Source organism: Esox lucius, chromosome 17 (genome assembly GCF_011004845.1).
Source record: "Esox lucius isolate fEsoLuc1 chromosome 17, fEsoLuc1.pri, whole genome shotgun sequence".
Taxonomy (NCBI): Eukaryota; Metazoa; Chordata; class Actinopteri; order Esociformes; family Esocidae; genus Esox; species Esox lucius.
Window position 1 is genome coordinate 25,160,053 of NC_047585.1, and position 21,995 is coordinate 25,182,047.

At 40.4% G+C, this 21,995-nt stretch overlaps 1 protein-coding gene across 1 annotated transcript; it reads right to left on the reverse strand.

Moving 5' to 3' along the window:
* Positions 1–267: 267 nt before the first annotated feature.
* On the reverse strand, positions 268–5,253 carry LOC105025122 (H-2 class II histocompatibility antigen, A-U alpha chain-like; the record flags this gene model as incomplete). Its single annotated transcript, NM_001303874.1, is given in 4 exon segments — positions 268–850; positions 1,130–1,411; positions 1,676–1,921; positions 5,167–5,253. Coding segments are annotated over 4 exon segments (708 nt in total). The 3' UTR covers positions 268–728.
* Between the last annotated feature and the right edge of the window lie 16,742 nt (positions 5,254–21,995).

Consider the following 21,995-nt stretch of genomic DNA (forward strand, 5'->3'; position numbering starts at 1 on the left):
GACAGTGACAGCTGATGTTAACCCTGTAAAATCTGCCAGGCAGGGCTTGGATGGGTTTTAGAACAGGCATTTAGGACTTTTCTATTATTTGTCATTTCTGGTTCCCTGCAGAGTTTAGAGCAAATACATTTTTTATTATTGGGGATGTCAGTTGCTCTGTAAAGAAACACTAAATCGCTAAATTAAATCTGCTGTGACACCCATAGATGTGAGGGTTATAGGTGTCATGTGATGTCATTGAAACCAGAAGACACAAACCAGTGTTTTAAGGGCAAATAAGCAAACTTTAATCAAAACCTCAAAGGTCACAAAGGGAAAAGGAAAAACAACACCAATTGAGTACCTAATAATTATCTTAGTTGTATTAATGATTACATGTTGTTCTTTTTATTTTTATTTCTAATGTGATTGTAATAGAAAAATTGCCAAATATGTAATGTTATTTCAATTTAATAATTATAAAAATTATAGTGATTATAGAACATAATTAACAATTAAACTGTACTGAGATTGTGATGCTATGTCTTTTGAAGGGAAAAATGGAAACTTCCAGTGTACACACTGGTATCTGTACTGTTTATCCTCATATTCCTAAGGTAGGAAAAACATATTTTGTCATCTTCAATATACTGTATATACAACTTTTAACAATACAAATATACTTAAAATTAAGGCAGAGTCCTCTTTATTTCATACAGATTTGACCATGATGTACTCAACCTGTAGTCTCAGTTACACTCGTTTCCTTTGATGAGGAAGAATGTTCCGGTAGCCACTCCCAGCAGCCCCAGAGTCAGACCCACTCCACAGAACACAGCAGGACCCACACTGGGCTGGGTCACCTCAGGCTCTGTGGAGGAACACAGAACACACATTTCAGCTTACCCTGACCTTTTATCTCAAACTCTAAGCCTAAAATAAGAAAATGTCCTTCTGGGGACTGGCTAAAAGTCAAGGTAAAATGTTCCATTCATTCACCTGTTTTTATTAAAATCTATATCGTCAAGTAATAAACAGTTGATTTTTAGCTGACTTCTGAAACCATGTTATTGTGAGACTTAAATATTCACAGAACGTAAAACATCATAGTAATGCAGACTAAATGTATTGTAAATGTTTATAATCTCACCCCAAATCCGTGTCAGGGGCTCAGAAAGGCCTTGGTGCTCCACAGTGCAGCTGTAGATGTCTCCCTCCTCTGGAGTGAAGGTCAGACTGGAGAACTGGTTATGGGAGAAGTCCTGGTTGGGGTAAGGGGTGCTCATACGTACTCCCTCTGTTACAATCTGATTGTTCCTGGTCCATTTGACTCTCACAGGTGAAGGGTGGAACCCAATAACATTACAGATGAGAGTGTTCTCCATCCCCAAAACCACATCATCCCTGGGATAGATGCTGCTGTGAGGAGGGACTGGGGAAACAACATCACATTGAACTTTCCTCATAGTCTGGGGCTAAATCAATGTTACATCTTCCATTACGTGATATTAGTGTGTGTATCATTGGTGGGTCATTGATTAGGCTTTACCATGTTTTATGTAATTATGTAAAAAGGCTATAACACTGATCAAAGGATGAGCTCTATACCACAAACAGGATAGCAAAAGTCACGGTGAGTTAAGTATTTTACCAGCTTAAAATGTATTGATCAATTCACAGACTCTTTCTCTCTTACCTATTTTCTCTTCTGGGTTCTTGTAGGCTTTTATATCTACAGCCAGGTTTTGTTTACATATCTGTTGGTTGGCTACAGCCTGTTCATAACCTCCAGGGTAGGTGAGTGGATCTGCAAATGGAGGCAACGGCTCCACTCCCTTCTGCTTGTTGAAGTCTGCGTACCACATCTCTTCACCGTCAAGTCCATACATATCAACTCCATCTGAGTCACTGCATCCACCAATATGTAAATCAATATGCAGAACTGAGAAAAGAAAAGCATATTAAACAGAATTTGGTATGTTATTGTATTAGGACAACACAATCATTGTGATACGTTACCAATAATGCATTATTTAATAGTTCCATATTCCTCTCCTGATTTCTGCCCTGACATGTTTAACCTTCCTGTTGTGTTAGTCTCATGATAATAAATGTTGTGTTCCTGGTCAAAAATGTCCGTCCCATTATAGCTGATTATAAATCCATATTAATACATATATTATCACCTAATGTTGTGTCAGATCTTTTTATCAACTTAAGTCGATGTGAACAATATACGTTTTGAACTGCTTTTTGCTATTTTTGGCCTGTAGTTCTCACTGACCTAAGCTCATACAACTAGTTTTTGAGTAAAAAGCATAATGTATGGATTATTTTGACTATATCTAATACTCAGATAAAACATATTGTGCAATCTATTACAGCCTATTTTTTGTGTTCCCGGTCAAAACTGACGGGTAGGATTTTATTAGTAAAGAAAGTTAACGTCTGAACACATTAAAAAACAACAGTAACAATAACAGTATTACTAACAATAACATAATAAGTTTCACAATCTGTCAGTCAATGATGGTTACGTCTTATGTTTTCTCATAAACATGTTGGACAATATGTGGTGGTAGTTACATGTGCCTTGCAAATACATGCACTGAATTAATGGCACATAATGCTGGTTTTGACATCTCTTGGTGCACACAGATGGCACACTTCCTTCTGTCTATTCAGTCTCTGGCGGCTGTAGATCCTGGTTCTGGCCCTTGTATATTCTTCACCAATCTAACAGAGGATGGTGTTGAGGAAGGTGCTGGCTTTTTTAATGAGGGCTGCCACCATGGCTTTCTCCAACTCTTCTAGGAATAGTATCCTCTTGAAGAATTTCCCCTGCTTCCAGCCTGGATTCCCCTTGGACGTCTGTCCGGTCTACCTCCTTCTGGTTGTCTTTATAAACGCGTCTCCCCCCCTAGTTGGTCATGCTTATCACTATAGTTTTGATTGACTCTGACAGGAACAGAAGCAGAATTTCATGTCATCAACCCTGGATATGGCGTATCTCGTTGGCCCTGGGGTCATCCGGATAACATTGTCAGCTGACAGCCGACCTCACCTCTCAGGTGGGGGTGAAGACCAGGACAAATTCCCATTATTTCACCAGAATGCAACAACAACCTCAGCAGGGCCCTTTTCCTCATCACCGGATTGTTCCTCATCGGTCCTCCTGGTCTGGATCCTTTTCAACTTCTGACACTTCCTTCTCTAACGCGTCAGTTTCCTGACCTCTCTCCTCCGTGTCATGATCAAAGATATGATCTAGAGCCTCATTTACCGTATATCGTTAGGTCATTCTGTTGCCACAGAATAAACAGTGAGCATGGCCTCAAAAAAGGTTTGTATTCCAGAGCGGCAAGAAAAGCTCTATATATTATTGAAACAATGTTGCGAATGTTTGTGAGAATGCCAACAGGTGTGGTTTCCATGGGGGAAAGATTCTATTGGGGAAAGGTCCCTGTGGAGGTTGCCAAGGAAGCCAAGAAGCAGAGTGAGGTGTGTGTGTGTGTGTTTGTTTGTGCGCTCAAACACACCTGCATGTGGGGGTCTGCGAGAGGAAGCGTGTCCATCTGATGAATGGGCGTGTGCATGAACTCCATTTTATTCACTAATTGTAGTCTCACCCATTCATTTCTAATGACACTTCTGACTGGGAACACCACAGGTGTACAAAAGTTCAATAAAACACCCAAAATGTTATGAAAATCATCAAAATGTGTTTGGTGTGTTCAGATGCCCTGTGTGGAAAAAGTAATGGAACCTCATGACAATCAGATTAAATGAACTAAATCTTTCAGAGAGAAAACTTAAGTCCAACAGAAGGATTAAAAAAAACAACAGTAAACGTGATCCCACACAAATAAATTACATCTATGTCAGAACATTACAAATTAATTTCTCAGTAATAAGCAGCCATTTTGTTTAATACGCAAATATGAAAAAGATTAAGTCAAATTTTGTTATTTCCAAATTTTTATTATGGCTTTGTTTCATCACAGAAACTCCCCCTGGGTTCAGGGGAATTGATAATTGCACAAAGACATTTTCCTTCTTATCAGGCTGTTTAACCAACCAGGAGTTATTAATCAGAATAATGCATTTGAAAGACAGCCTGTTCTACAGCCAACAAGCATGACTGAGCTTGTAGGGAACCTGCAACAAACAGTTTGTGTGAGTAGGAAAGGTGATCCAGTCAAACATTCATCCCATTAACCCTAGACAGCGCTAAGGTTATGTGCAGAGCCCTGTCACAGACCTCTGAACACAAGGTGGACCCAGGTCACAACGACACACAGCTAATCAATGAGAAAGTGGCTTTACCACTGTGTCATTTTGGAGTCAGTTTCATCAGCAGAGAGACATATTTATCACATTTCCTGACTAGGTAACAAGGGCCCTGAGGTGATATTGCAAAGTTTCAATTGACATAGCACCATAATCAATGTAAAACTGGATTGCAAAATGCATTATTGACCCAATCTTTGTCACAACAAGCCAGTCACAAGTCAGCCATACATTATTGCAGAAACACAGAGACCAACCCAGACCAAAACAATGTACTGTTACCTTTTGGATAGTCCCCTCCAGCAGTATTTTTCAACCCTGGAGGCACCCCACCCTGCATGTTTTAGATCTCTGCCTGCTCTATCACACCTGATTCAAATGATCAGCCCATTATCACGTCCTAGATAAGGTACATCAGGTATGTTTGGGCAGAGAGAGATCTAAAACATTGAAAATGGGGTGCCTCCAGGAGCCCTACAGCAGTGGTTCCCAACTACGTTTCTCCTCGAGGACTGGAGTTGGGAACCACTGCCCTACAGAAGGCTTACAATGAGGGCAAAAAAAAAACAACATTGAAAATATATTTTAAGGTTTTAAAATACAGTATTTTATAACATGCATGACAAACATGTGTAAATGTATTTGGAAAACAAACAGGTAATATTGATTGGAAATGTTTTATATTCCACACTGTATTTACGGTGTTTCACATTCATTTCATGTATTTCTTTTCCAGGAGAAGTTAGACATCCATATATCACACCTGAGTGTAATAAAGTTACTAGTGGTGATAAATGTGATACTGTAACAATAGTATTCAAATCTCTCCAAAGCAGCCCCAATTTTTGATAATGTTATTAATGTCTTTTACAAATCAACTGAAAAATGTTTACTTACACTTTATTTCTGCATAGACCACAGAGGAGAGGATGAGGAAAATCACAGAGCTCTTCATGTTTAGACAACAGCAAGACAACTTCACAGTTCTAACTACAAGCAGCTTTATTAACAATAAGACCAATCAGATCACGTATTTCACCCTTACTCAGCTGTAACTAGGTAGACACTTTCACAGACATCTGTGTTTAGGGTTTAAGAATATGTTTACCAAGTTTATATACACAAGGAAATGACATGACATTAAGTTCACTGAACCAGCGTCTAAATGACAGTTAAACCTCCTTTTCTCCACAATAACCCATCATTGTTACTGGTTGGTTATGCCCAGTTTGCTCTGACCCAATGACAGAGAGAATGTTTAGGCTTAATCAGTGTGTTAACACATCTGAGACTCTCAGAATATAGTGTTACCAAAGTGACTTATTGCATTAACAACCCAGGGGATCAAATCCAATTTCCTAGCCTAACAAGCCCCATTGTCTATCAAGTGTATGCAGGGGCCTTCTAGATATTTACAGACAGGGTCCTGTATGGTGGAGCCTTCTAGATATTTACAGACAGGGTCCTGTATGGTGGAGCCTTCTAGATATTTACAGACAGGGTCCTGTATGGTGGAGCCTTCTAGATATTTACAGACAGGATCCTGTATGGTGGAGCCTTCTAGATATTTACAGACAGGGTCCTGTATGGTGGAGCCTTCTAGATATTTACAGACAGGGTCCTGTATGGTGGAGCCTTCTAGATATTTACAGACAGGATTCTGTATGGTGGAGCCTTCTAGATATTTACAGACAGGGTCCTGTATGGTGGAGCCTTCTAGATATTTACAGACAGGGTCCTGTATGGTGGAGCCTTCTAGATATTTACAGACAGGGTCCTGTATGGTGGAGCCTTCTAGATATTTACAGACAGGATCCTGTATGGTGGAGCCTTCTAGATATTTACAGACAGGGTCCTGTATGGTGGAGCCTTCTAGATATTTACAGACAGGGTCCTGTATGGTGGAGCCTTCTAGATATTTACAGACAGGGTCCTGTATGGTGGAGCCTTCTAGATATTTACAGACAGGGTCCTGTATGGTGGAGCCTTCTAGATATTTACAGACAGGGTCCTGTATGGTGGAGCCTTCTAGATATTTACAGACAGGGTCCTGTATGGTGGAGCCTTCTAGATATTTACAGACAGGGTCCTGTATGGTGGAGCCTTCTAGATATTTACAGACAGGATCCTGTATGGTGGAGCCTTCTAGATGTTTACAGACAGGGTCCTGTATGGTGGAGCCTTCTAGATATTAACAGTTGGGGTCCTGTATGGTGGAGTCTTCTAGATATTTACAGACAGGGTCCTGTATGGTGGAGCCTTCTAGATATTTACAGACAGGGTCCTGTATGTGTGGGCCTTCTAGATATTTACAGACAGGGTCCTATATGCGTGGGTCTTCTAGATATTTACAGACAGGGTCCTGTATGGTGGAGCCTTCTAGATATTTACAGACAGGGTCCTGTATGCGTGGGCCTTCTAGATATTTACAGACAGGGTCCTATATGCGTGGGTCTTCTAGATATTTACAGACGGGGTCCTGTGCCACATAACCATGGCTGGCTGTGTAATAGGTTTGTGTTTAGGGTCCTAGTGAAATGTCAAGCACAGGGGTCAATGATGTAGTTATGTCACTAAAATAGGCTGCAGCCCAGGCAGAGACTAAACAGCAGCAGTTATCTCAAGGACAGTAGCTGTTTAACCCTTACACCACTACAGTTTCTCTTGTCCCGTCTGTTTACAGTCATTTGTTCCTCATCTTTGGTACAGACTAGAGAAGAGGTTGGTTACACTTCCATCATTCAAAAGGCCCTGGTTTTGGAAAGTCCCTTCCTTATATATTTGCCAAATGGAACATGCAATGCACAGTTTTTCACACTGCGTCATCTGTTACTAGGGAAAGGGGTAATCCCACTGAACAGTGTGAGTGAATGAGACTGCACACTGCATTACAGTTTTTTTCAGTCGCTAACAAGCGTTTGTCCAAACAGTAGTCACATTTTCAAAACTCTAAACACAATTAGCACAGCATCTGTCTTTTGTGGCCATACCATTCACACATTTAATGTCGTTTTCACACAATATGCAGTCAGTGAACACATTTCCACAATGCTTACATTTTCTTAACAGACAAGCTATACCTCCCAACAAAATTATGGATTGTTTTTGTAGTATTTACAAATGTTAACACACAACATCCCACAATAGCAAAAACAATATTCCAAACCTTAAATACAGTATAAAAACCTCTGCTTCTGAAATGATATCAGTTCAAAAACAAAATATATCAAAAATATATCTCAGCTGATAATAAACAAACAATTGAATAATTGACACAGCTGATTTATGTTTGGTGAATTGGGCCAACCACAGCTGATTCCAGTCTGGCTTAGACTCAGTGGCAGGGGCTTATTTTTTCTATTACTATAAAAGGAGGACTTTAAGGAGTGATGTTTTTGGAAACAGTAACAGAAAAAGACAAACATTGTAATGTCTGGACGAGGAAGAGGAAGAGCAAGGGGCCCAGGGAGAAGACCAGGTCCAGTGAGAGATGCAGAAGGAGGTGCAGTGAGAGGTGGAGGTGCAGTAAGAGGTGCAGTGAGAGGAGCAGTAAGAGGTGCAGTGAGAGGAGCAGTAAGAGGTGCAGTGAGAGGTGGAGGTGCAGTGAGAGGAGCAGTAAGAGGTGCAGTGAGAGGAGCAGTGAGAGGAGCAGTGAGAGGTGTAGGTGCAGGCCCAAGGAGAGGGCAAGGTAGAGGTGTAAGAATGCGTGGTGGTGGCATTCCAAGGGCTGCAAGAACAGTAGTCAGTGATGAAATTCGTGCCACTATCATTGACCATGTAATCAACCACGGTCTCTCACTAAGAGAGGCTGGTGAAAGAGTCCAACCCAATTTGAGTCGGTCAACGGTTGCCTCCATTATTCGCATCTTTCAACAAACCAACAGGTAAGTATTGCATTTTACATGGTTTGTTTCTATTCTCATTTGACATGTAAATAAGGTCATACAGTAATGCATATGTTGATATTTTTATTTTTCTCTACAGAATGCAACGTGTTCCACCCTCTGGGGGAAGAGGAAAGTTATGGAATTGGAAGCCAACCAGGCCCCTCATGAATTCATTTACATCGATGAGCCAGGATTCAATCTGTCCAAAAGGCGTCGACGTGGACGAAATATAATTGGAAAAAGGGCCACAGTTGATGTGCCAGGACAGAGAGGGGCAAACATTACTATGTGTGCAGCAATGGCAAATACAGGATTACTCCTTCACAGATGCCAGGTTGGACCTTATAATACTGAGCGCCTCCTTGCGTTTCTTAATGATCTCCACCAGCGCCTGGTACCAGAGCAGGGTCAGGAGGGTGAAAACATGAGGACCTTTGTAATTACCTGGGACAATGTTGCTTTCCATCATTCACAAGCAATAACAGCATGGTTTGAAGTCCACCCAGTACTGGTGAGTCTCTTCCTTCCACCCTATTCACCTTTCCTCAACCCCATAGAGGAGTTCTTTTCTGCATGGAGGTGGAAGGTTTATGACCATCAGCCACATGACCAGATGTCCCTACTTGAAGCCATGGATGCTGGATGCAGGGATATCACAGTTCAAGATTGCCAAGGGTGGATCCGACATACCAAGCGGTTTTATCCCAGGTGCATCGCCTTAGATGATATCAGATGTGATGTTGACGAAAACATGTGGCCTAACCCTGAAGATCGCAGGGATTAGATACATAAATTTTGTGCCATTTTTAGTTCCCCTCCTTTTTATTTGGGCTTTTTGCTGGGTTTTTTTGGTCAGAATGCTCTTGTGTTTCATGGATATTTTGTAAATAAACCTTGAAAATAAAATAAACCTTGTCTGTTCTACTGTACCTTCTTTGGTAAACAGTTACTGTAAGAAATATCTGATTTGCTTTTTACTGGAATGCGTTTGAATGTGAACATTACTGTACATGTGCACATACAGTTCCAAACCAATAAATTTAGTGTAAACGGTGGATTGCATGTTACCTGAAACATAAAAATCTATGCAGTTTTTATAATTTTAACAATAGCCAGAATTTTGAAACCTGGTGTACTTCATTTGACTGCATGTACCTTGTGAAGTGAAAACAAATGTTACTCTTTGACAGAATTATTTCATTTTGAGTCAGATTTCCAGTGTTTTGGTAAAGTTAGTGTGTGTAGAGAAAAACATGTTCTGTTTTGAAATTAAGAGTTAGTATATATTGAACAAAATGTGTTTTTGAGAAGAAAATGAACAATTTGGCCAATTGTGTTTTGTAGGTGTGAGTCTGTGTTAAGAGTTTAGAAAAATTATCTAAAGTATGGGCAAGCGCTTGTTAGCGATTGAAAAAAACTGTAAGTGAACAAGCAGGAAACCAAAGTCTCCCCCTAATGGACACAAGGGTCTATTACAAATACATTTAATCCCAGATTAAACTATGGTTTACTAAAGGTTACTACTATACACCAGAAGTGTCAAACAGTTCCACGGAGGGCCAAGTGTCTGCAGGTTTTGCTCTCCCCTTGAACATAATTGATTAATTAGGCCAACAATTGGTTAGTTTCTACCTTCACCTGGTTGTTTAAGTGGGAACTGGGAACCAATTTAAAGGAACAACCAAAAACATGCAGACACTTTGCCCTCTGTGGAACCGGTTGGACAGTTATAAAATACACTGATTTACTTAATGTCTAAGAATGAACAATCAATGCACTGTACAGGGAAATCCTTTGTTTTATTTCTGTAGAGTAGATGGTGAACATCCTTTACGAATGCGGTCGCTGGTCAAATAAAATTTTAAGGCTTAGTAAATGTTTCAATATTTTTGGACCATTAAAAATGTTCTGAGACATTTCCCAAAGCCATTGTTGAAAACATTTTCTTGGAATTGTTTCTAAAGTCTGTTAAATATATTTATTTATGATAAAGGGTAAATTAGCAAAATGTTGATTTAGTGCATTGTATTAGTTGACATAATAAAACAAACAGTATAAAGTTTATATGTAAATTATGAATGCTTAAGGTATGGGTGAAAACATATAAAAGTGAAAATGTGTGTGTTTTATGATCATCTATTTTTATGTATTAAATAAAGATCTGAATACAGTATACTTTAGAGCAATTCATGCAGGTAAGCAAGTGATTCAAAAGGATTAATCTTTTTTTTCATGGACAACTTTATTTATTATTATTTTCAGAGGTTACCAAAATGTAGTAGAGAATGTAGATCATTTGAAACAGTGAACTCACCAGTGAAGCCACTGTGTGTTTTAATGAACTGGCAATGTGGGACAAATCGCTTGTCCCTTTTTTTGCCTTTCAGGCCAATTATCCCTATTTTATCTCCTCTTTGTCAAGATGTACAGTATGTAATAAAGTAAAAAAGCTTATCAGAGACATGGTGGATTGGAGCAATAATACAGCTGTGCCCAAATGATTGCATACCCTTGGAGAATTGGTAATATATGTACCATGTGTAAAGAAAACATGAGTGAACAGGCAAAACACATCCACATCCACATTCAACTGTAGGTCATAACAGAATGGCACAATCATAAAACAAAACATGGCAACAATGACCCCTGTACAAGATTCTGCATCCCCTTTGTTCTTAATACTGTGTATTGACAGCGTGCAGTCTTTTGTAATAGTTGTCTATGAGGCCCCGAATTCTTGAAGGTGGTTTAGCTGCTCATTAGTCGTGGAAAAATGCCTCCAAGTCATGCAAAGTCTTTGGTCCTCTTGCATGAACAGCATGTTTGAGATCTCCCCAGAGTGACTTGATGATATTAATGTCAGGAGACTGTGATGGCCACTCCAGAACCTTCACCGTTTTCTGCTGTAACCACTGGAGGGTCAACTTGGCCTTGTGCTTAGGGTCATTGTTGTGCTGAAAAGTCCAAGAGTGTCCCATCTGCAGCTTTCATGCAGAAGAATGCAAATTGTCTGCCAGTATTTTCTGATAACATGCTGCATTCATCTTGCCATCAATTTTCACAAGATTCCCTGTGCCTTTAGAGCTCAAACACCCCCAAAACATCAGTGAGCCACCACCATGGTTCACAGTGGTTATGGTATTCTGTTCACTATAGGCCTTGTTGACCCCTCTCCAAACATAGCACTTATGGTTGTGACCATAAAGCTCTATTTTGGTCTCGTCACTCCAAATTACCATGTGCCAGAAGCTGTGAGGCGTGTCAAGGTGTTGTTGGGCATATTGTAACCAGGCTTTTTGGTTGGCATTGGCCCAGTAAAGGCTTCTTTCTGCCAACACGACCATGCAGCTCTTTTTTTTTTAGTATCGTCGTATTGTGCTCCTTGAAACAACCATACTGTATTTTTTCCAGAGCACCCTGTATTTCTCCTGAGGTTACCTGTGGGTTCTTTTTTGTATCCCGACCAATTCTTCTGGCAGTTTTGGCTGAAATCTTTCTTGGTCTACCTGACCTTGGCTTGGTATCAAGAGATCCCTGAATTTTCCACTTCTTAATAAGTGATTGAACAGTACTGACTGGCATTTGCAAGGTTTTGGATATCTTTTTATATCCTTTTCCATCTTTATAAAGTTCCATTACCTTGTTACACAGGTCTTTTGACCGTTCTTTTCTGCTCCCTATGGCTCAGTATCTAGCTTGCTCAGTGCATCCACATGAGAGCTAACAAACTCATTGACTATTTATACACAGACACTAATTGCAATTTAAAAAACCCAGTTGTGGGAAATTCCCCTTTAATTACCATTTTCACCTGTGTGTGTCACCTTGTGTGTCTGTAACAAGGCTAAACATTCAAATCTATGTAAACTTTTGATCAGGGCCATACGGGTGATTTCTGTTATCATTATACATTCAAAAGGAGCCAAACAACTATGTGATACTAAATGGCTTCATATGATCACTATCTTTAAATAAAATAATATTTTTTGCATGATCAGTCATATTTTCAAAATCAATGCCAAAAGTTCACAATTTCTGACAGGGTATGCAAACTTATGAGCACAACTGTATTTCTCACACCATTTCTGCCAACAATATCCCCTTTGAGATTCAATTTATTGCAGCATTGATTAATCCAGAATGTCTCCCACTCCCTTGAATCAATACCTACACAGACTACATACTGTACACCTATACAGATCAGCCATAACATTATGACCACTGACAGGTAAAGTGAATAACACTGATAATCTTGTTATCATGGTACCTGTCAGTGGGTGGGATACATTAGGCAGCAAGTGAACATTCTGTCCTCAAAGTTGATGTGTTAGAAGCAGGAAAAATGGGCAAGCATAAGGATCTAAGCGACACTGACAAGGGCCAAATTGTGATGGCTAGACGACTGGGTCAGATTATCTCCTAAACCTCACCCCTTGTGGGGTGTCCCGGTCTGCAGTGGTCAGTACCTATCAAAAGTGGACCAAGGAAGGAAAAGCAGTGAACCGGCAACAGGGCTCTTATTGATGCACATGGGGAGTGAAGACTGGCCTGTGTGGTCTGATCCAACAGACGAGCTACAATAGCTCAAATATCTGAAAAAGTGAATGCTGGTATTGATAGAAAGGTGTCAGAACACCTGCTGGGAAACCTTGGTTCCTACCATTCATGTGGATGTTACTTTGACACGTACCACCTACCTGAGCATTGTTGCAGACCATGTGCACCCTTTCATGGCAACAGTATTCCCTGATGGCATTGGCCTCTTTCAGCAGGATAATGTGCCCTGCCACAGAGCAAAAATGGTTCAGGAATGGTTTGAGGAACACAACAATGAGTTCAAGGTGTTGATTTGGCCTCCAAATTCCCCAGATCTCAATCCAATCAAGCATCTGTTGGATGTGCTGGACAAACAAGTCCGATCCATGGAGGCCCCACCTAGCAACTTACAGGACTTAAAGGACCTGCTGCTAACGTCTTGGTGTCAGGTACCACAGCACACCTTTAAAAGTCTAGTGGAGTCCATGCCTCAACGGGTCAGGGCTGTTTTGGCGGCAAAGAGGGGACCTACATAATATTAGGCAGGTGGTCATAATGTTATGGCTGATTGCTGTATGTTATAAGTGGAATGTATAAATGTACAATGAAGGCAAATGCAATTTTAAATATGCAATGTAGACACATTTAAAGTGCAAAGTAGCATGTGCAACTGAAATGCTAAATCAGCAAACCCAAGGTAAACATGTCACAACTGAAAACGTCCTTTTCATACTATTAGTTGTGTGCACTTCCACCAGATGTACTTTTAGCATTACACAGCTTTTACCCTCTTAGTTTGCCTCTGTCCCAACTTTTTAGAAATGTGTTGCTGGCATCAAATTGGACATATATTTTTCAAGAAACAATAAAATGTATTAGATTCAACATTTTTTATGTTGTCTTTTTTCTATGGAACATAGGGTTCAAATGATTTGAACATCATTTCGTTCAGTTATTTTCCATTCTATGCAGCATCCAAACTTTTTTGGAAAAAGGATTGTAGTTATGCCACTAAAATAGCCAGGAACCCTGCATTTGTCCCCCAGGCAGAAACAGAAAATTGGCATTTGTCTCAAGTTCTGTATCTGGTCAGCCCCTACACCACTACTGTATGTCTGATCTCCACTGTTCAGCAGTGAATTCTTCCTCATTCCAATAGAGAAGAGGTTACAGTTCCCTTATTCAAAGGCCCTGGTCTGGAAAGTCCCTTCCCTGTTCTGTTTTATATATTAGCCAAATGGGGAAATAAATCACACTGCGTCACCTGTTGCTAGGGAGAAGGTTAATCCCACTGAACAGTGTGAGTGAATGAGACTGCAGACTGCATTAAGTGAACAAGCAGGAATACCAAAGTCTCCCCCTAATGGATCTGAGGGTACATTACAAATGCACGTTTTCTTACAATGGCCACAATTTTGTGCCATAGGGGACTTGGTAGTGGAGTTATTTGGTAGTGTTGATTAATCCACAAATGTAACTGTGGTTTACTGTTTACTAATGGTTAATACTATACAGTGATTAACTTAATATTTCAAAAGTAAATAAGCATTCCAGGTAACCACTTTGTGAATCTGGTTGAGGGAATGCCAAGAGTGTTCAAAGAGCTCATCAAGGCAAAGGGTGGCTATTTTGAAGAATCTGCAATATGAAATGTATTTTGATCTGTTTTATCCTTTTTTTGGTTGCTACATGTTCCATGTGGTATTTCATAGTTTTGTTGCATTCATTATTATTCTACAATGTGGAATATAGGCTAGTAAAAATAAAGAAATACCATTGACTGGTACTCTAAATGTACAATCAATGTACCATATTGTGAAGCCCTTTTAACTTCATTTTGTGAGAAAACATGCCTTTTTAGAGAATGTGTTTTTAGAGGACACAAAACAGAAGAATGGTGCTTTTCCATATGTGCGATTTTCTTTACGTTCTTAGAAACTGCACAAAGGACAATGGTTGGACATGTGGTGCTCACTACTGATAGAGCCCCATACATCCTGTCCATACATCCTGTCCATACATCCTGTCCATACATCCTGTCTATACATCCTGTCCATACATCCTGTCCATACATCCTGTCTATACATCCTGTCCATACATCCTGTCCATACATCCTGTCTATACATCCTGTCCATACATCCTGTCTATACATCCTGTCCATACATCCTGTCTATACATCCTGTCCATACATCCTGTCTATACATCCTGTCCATACATCCTGTCCATACATCCTGTCTATACATCCTGTCCATACATCCTGTCTATACATCCTGTCCATACATCCTGTCTATACATCCTGTCCATACATCCTGTCTATACATCCTGTCCATACATCCTGTCCATACATCCTGTCTATACATCCTGTCCATACATCCTGTCTATACATCCTGTCTATACATCCTGTCTATACATCCTGTCCATACATCCTGTCTATACATCCTGTCTATACATCCTGTCCATACATCCTGTCCATACATCCTGTCCATACATCCTGTCCATACATCCTGTCCATACATCCCATGTGTGGATCCAAGATAAATGGACACTATACAAGAACATAGGGAGGTTGGAACATACATTGCACTTATGTGATTGGACAACAGACAGATAGTGGAGTGGATGTGTTAAAGGTTTGGTCTAGTATAAAAATGCTGTTTAAGACAGATATATTTGGGGAAGCACAAATACATCTAAGAAGAACAAGAAGAGGGAGACGGAAAGAAGCCTGTACATCTAAGAAAAACATACTATATTTGGTGAATATACAACAAGGATGCTTCTCTCCCTTCTCTCCATTATTATTGTGCTAAAGAGACAGAAGCTAACAATTTCTATATTGGTGAGCAGATGCTTCACCGGTCAAATTACATTTTAAGGCATAATAAACGTTTACAATCTTTTAAGGAGCTTTAAAAATTCTGAGCTGTTTCCCAAAGCCATTGTTGCTAAAACTGTATTGGAAACGTATTTAATGGCTATTCAATATATTTTAGTAAGATAAAGCAGTGGTTCCCGATCCTGGTCCTGGGGACCACAGGGGGTGGACATTTTTGTTTTGGCCGTAGCACTCACAAACTGGACAGACTGATATCCCTGAAGATTAACTGACTTGGTGTTATACTGTGATGATTACGTGCACAATGAACCTCAGGGAGACTGGAGTGGATTCAAGTGCAGAGCACAGGTTTAAACAGGCGGAAGTCCAAAACCAGGCGAAGGCACAAGAAGAGTCAGCTAGAGAGAATAGTCGAGGGGAATCAGAAATGTAATTGTTTGGTAACCGAATATCAGGGGAAAATAAAGGCTTAGTAGAGTAGCAACAACTAACAATACCTCACAAAGGAGCAATGAAAACAGAGTATATACAGAGTATAACCTTTTTTCAGATCCTCAGAGAATCCTTTGCCATGATGTGCCATGTTGAACCTCCTGTGACCAGTATGAGGGAGTGTGAGAGCGATGACACCAAATTTAACACACCTGCTCCCCATTCACACCTGAGACCTTGTAACACTAATGAGTCACATGACACCGGGGAGGGAAAATGGCTAATTGGGCCCAATTTGGACATTTTCACTTAGGGGTGTACTCACTTTTGTAGCCAGCGGTTTAGACATTAATGGCTGTGTGTTGAATTATTTTGAGGGGACAGCAAATTTACACTGTTATACAAGCTGTACACTCACTATTTTACATTGTAGCTAAGTGTCATTTCTTCAGTGTTGTCACATGAAAAGATATAATCAGATATTTGCAAAAATGTGAGGGGTGTACTCACTTTTGTGAGATACTGTATACAGGTGAATGTGACATGTGCAATCGATTACAGGTGTTCAGTATTCTTTTGATGGCGGTGTGGTCTGGGCGTCTGGTGAGGGAGTGAGCTGGCAGCGGGCGTCACAACATGTTCCCTAACATGTTTTATTTCTCACAGTAAACCCAGTGAATCCTTTCAGATCTATTCAAGTGCAGAAGGGGTAGAGGAGTGTGGTCTCCTGACAGAAACTATAACATGAAAAGAAATGTCAGCAAAGTGTTTTCCTCCTGTTACTGGAGGGCCACATGGAGGAGTGTGTTACTATCCTGGTGGGGACATCAATCCCAGCAAAGATCTTTTTCCTTGTGGAGTGAATTCAGTGGTCCCATTTGAGGAAACAAAATATTTTAGGGGTGAGGTTTAGGACAAAAACTGAAATAGGGTTTAGGATTAGAATCCAGACCAATGCTCTTTCAGCTAAAACCTGACTTGTCTTCACTGCACCCAGTAAAGCATCAGAACCCACATGAAAACATCTTTATTTCTCAGTTCTGAGTCATGTTGTTGACTTACACTAAGAAAACAAAACATCCAACTCATATCAACCTACTGAGAGGTTTAAGCTGGCCGAATCAGCACTTGGAAAAAGGATGAGCTGTTTGGGTATGCCCCTCAAATCCAGCAAAATATTTCACTCGTATTGTAAGTAATTAGAGGTAATACAATTGTGCTCAAATGTTTGCATACTCTTGGACAATTGGTAATGTATGTACTGTTTGTAAAGAAAACATGAGTGAGCAGGCTAAACACATTTTTTTTCTTATGGGATTCACATTCAACTGTAGGTCATAACAGAATGGCACAATCATAAAAACAAAACAAAGAAAAAAATGAACTGACCTCTGTTCAAAAGTGTGCATACCCTTTGTTCTTAATACTGTGTATTGTCCCCTTTAACATAAATCACAGCATCCATTCTTTTGTAATAGTTATCTATGAGGCCCCGAATTCATGCAGGTGGTTTAGCTGCCCATTTGTTTTGGCAAAATCCCTCCAGGTCATGCAAAGTCTTTGGTCGTCTTGCATGAACCGCACGTTTGAGATCTCCACAGAGTGGATCGATGATATTAAGGTCAGGAGACTGTGATGGCCACTCCAGAACCTTCACCTTTTTCTGCTGTAACCACTGGAGGGTCAACTTGGCCTTGAGCTTAGGATCATTGTTGTGCTGAAAAGTCCAAGAGCGTCTCATGCGCAGCTTTCATGCAGAAGAATTCATGCAGTTTCCCACAGTTGTGGGAAAGTAACATTTAATTGCCATTTTCACCTGTGTGTCACCTTGTGTGTCTGTAACAAGGCCAAATATTCAAGGGTATGTAAACTTATGATCAGTGCCATTTGGGTGATTTCTGTTATCATTATGATTTAAAAAGGAGCCAATGTGATGATAAATGGTTTCATATGATCCCTATCCTTAAATTAAAAAAGTTTTTGTTGCATGATCATATTTTCAACTTCAACCCCAAAATGTCACTATTTTTAATAGGGTATGCAAATCTATGAGCAGAACTGTAATTTAGACATTTAGGCATAAAGACAAGCAATAATTAAAAACAAATGTATTTGTTATATTATTTAAAAAAATGTATAACACAGTTTCTTTTACAGTGTTATCACTATGGGTATCGAATAACGTTTCAGTTTTTGAGCATCAATTTTGAATCAATTATTTCAACACTTAACCTGGTATCAGTATCCAAGTCAAAGTGTTGATATCGTAACATTACTAATATTTCCATTATGTAGGACAGTTATGGAAAAATTCCCCTTTAACATTCTATCATTCTGTCTCCTACAATCTGACAGCTGCCCCCTAATTAGCTGGCTTCCTACTATTCTCTGAGTTCCGTTTGCTTGTGTTCAAAGGGAGTGCAGTGATCTGAAGTTTAAAATGTAAAAAATCTACTGTAAGGACTAAAATAGCTAGGCTAATGCCAGAAATGTCATGGAAATGGCACAGCATAATCATATTGGCCTACGAGATGCAAATCTAGGAATATGCAAGCTCCTATTATATGAACCTCTATGAACCTTGAGATAACGCCTTATGCTGTAAGATATTCATTATCTATTGAGCAGTCCGCAAACATATGTTTGAGTTGTGGGACTAGGCATCTCAGGTGTTTGTCAAGTTTTGTGTTGACAATTTTGAGCTAGTAGAATAGTAGCTTGTTTTTTAGTTGGACAACCCTCTGTAGGGAATTAGATAGTGTTTTCTGAGTTATTACTTGAAAGAGCATATCATCTCGCCAGCTCAATTTTGAAACAGTTTTTAACTACAACTAGGTGAAGTCTGTGTTGTTTTTAACTACTAACCACTGCAATGAAAAGCAACACACAAGTAATTATTGAAAGCACGCTTTAATGTCCATAGTCAAACTATTTGATTTGCTTTAGTAACGCCCAAATCACGCCAGACCCTTAACAGGCAAACAATAAACGAGACCTGATCATAGCGCATTGTTCAAACAAACGATTACATTTAACAAATGATCATATCATTCAGTAATCAATAAGTGGGATTCAGGCCTGTAATTATAATATATATTGGGAAGGCATCCCATCCAATATTCAAATATACTCAAAATGCCCCCGCCTCCAATATATTTATATAAACAAATATTTATTAAATAAAAATATATGCTATGCTACGACAGGCAACCACGTACCACCGTCCAAAATATTTTTTAGCAAATGTGCTCATAATCTTTACCAAACTACCAGTTTTAGTATTACGGTATACTGCAGTTCTGTGTGTAGTTTGTCCAAGCCGTACCCCAGCAGAAGTCATGGCTCAACAGATGTGGGTTAGGGATGGGAAAACAAGGCTTTCTGAACCATTGAGGCTTGTTTAAAATAAAACGCTTCATTGCTCGAAGCTTTCCAACACAGTGCACAGCAGGGACATCTGCTGGACAAAATGTAGTATGACATTCTTTATTTAGAGGTATTTAGCCCGGAGCAGTGTGTTCGGTTGCACCACAGTATTAGATGCCCTTCTTTGGTATTTGGTCATTTGGACCTGGGTTTAATAAAATTGTGCTGCTCGGCTGGTTCTGGATGAGGAGGATGTGGAATGAGAGGTGAACTGGAAGTCAGTCTCACACTATCATCTTAGTGCTTTGGGGAACCAGGCCCAGGTCATCCGGACAAGTTCAAAAATGCTTAAATGTTTAGGTGTAATACATTTTTGGAAATAAACTTTAAAACTTCAAATTAATGATTACAGCTCCAGATGATGAACAAAATGTATCGTCATCCATTTAGTTTTTCTCCTTTGGCTTCCCTTCACCATCTTGACTTCTGTTTTGTCCTCTCTTGGCCAAACAAACAAACTTTCCTTTGTCTTTAATCTGAACCACACTCTCCATCTGTCCTCTGGCACAACTTCCTCAAAATCCGTCTTGCTTGTCCTTTGTCCTTATCCTTTCTGTTCATTCCCATTTCAGGCATCGTTGGTGATGATCCTTTTCGTTCTTGACGGTATCCTTTATGCACCATGATATTTAAACTTGAGCGCATCAGAGGCAACACATTTAACCATTTCCTCTAGTAGACACCCATCACACAGCCCTGTCTCATGCTTTCCTACCACCTTTAAAGATGAGTTCAGTCCTGTATACCCTAACCTCAATCTACACCACATCACCTCTTCTCTCCTACACCCCATATTCCCTACCTCTACCCTCACTGTCCGCAGTACCCCATAATACCCTCTCCCCTTCCTGCTACTATCCCACTTCCTCTGCCAACATTCATAATCCACCCCCTTTATCAACGCTTTCATTTATCCCCGTCCTAACGGTTCCTGGACACCCACCCCTCCTTCCTACACACACTCCTAGTCAACCTATCAGCCACTTCATTACCCTCCACACCAACATCAGCCGGCACCCAGGAAAACCGAACCACTACACCCATTCTCTCTAATCCCAACAACAGCACCATCATCATCTCCACCAACATCTCACCTCTATCTGACCTTCCAGTATGCTGCTAAACACCGCTGCTGAGTCAGAACACACCACCACTCTCAATGGTCTCCCCACCTTCACCCACCTCAACCCAAGAATCATTGCCGCTCCCAGAATAAAGGGTTGCTTTTTACTGCCCTGCTTGTTTGATCTTCGAAATAACATCCCTGTCATTTGAGATGATAGCCTATAACCTATACACTCAATTTAATAAATAAACCATCTCTCCACATCAAAATAGGCCACACACATTACCTCCATCTTCGTCAGTGTTTTAGCTATCTCAGTACATACCGTGCCCAACACATCTGCTGTTGACCTACCCCTCCTAAACCCACTCGGCGCAGAACTCAACAAACTTCTCTGCTCCAGAAAATACCCCAGCCAAGCCCCACCATCTTCTCCATCAATTTACCCAAATTAGACGTCAAAGCTATGGGCCTATAACTTGCTGCCTTCGTAGGGTCCTTACCTGGTTTCAGAAAGGGCAACACCACCGCTCGTTTACACCCAAACGGTACATTTCCAGTCCTTCACACTTTATTATACAACTCCAAAACTGCTCACCTCACTCCCTCCAAATCTTTTCTCAACCATCACATAACATATCCGATCTTCCTCTGGGGTGTCTTCCTACACCCCTCCAGGGCTTTCACCTATACTGTACATACATTGAAAACTCTGCATCCATCCTCTCACTGGTCTCCCCTTTCCTCACCAATACATCCATCCTCTCACTGGTCTCCCCTTTCCTCACCAATACATCCATCCCCTCACCGGTCTCCCCTTTCCTCACCAATACATCCATCCTCTCATTGGTCTCCTATTTCCTCACCAATACATCCATCCTCTCATTGGTCTCCTATTTCCTCACCAATACATCCATCCTCTCATTGGTCTCCTATTTCCTCACCAATACATCCACATGTTCCTTGAGTACATCCACTTGCCTTCTCAGACCCTCCTCACTAATATAATCACACTGATGCATCGCCTTAAACACCCCCATCTATAACATTGGCTTTATCCACATTTGTAACCACAGTAACACCACCTTCCACCAACACAGGTATCCCCCCAATCCTTCCCCAACACCATCTTGAACATCCTCCACACCCTACTCAGATCTGGTCCACTCCCAGTGGACCAACAGAACTCACTCCATGCCTCCCTTTTAACTGTTTTAATTGTCCTCCTTGCCACATTTCTTGTACACACCACACCATGTACCATTTCCATACCATACAAATTCTCCTGCCCATTAGCCACCAAACTCCATGCGTTCCATTGAAGTACCGCAAACACCATCATAAATCTGGTCATTCACCCCCCTCACTTCTTGCCCCTTTCAACATCTTATGAATCATTGCCCTAGTACAGTGCTTCTCAATCTTTTTTCAATGACGTACCCCCTATCAATTTTTTTCTCAGCCAAGTACCCCCTGACCGGCCCCAACCATTTGAGATAGAAATAAAAGCTATGACTACGATATAGTGACGTGCCATCATTAT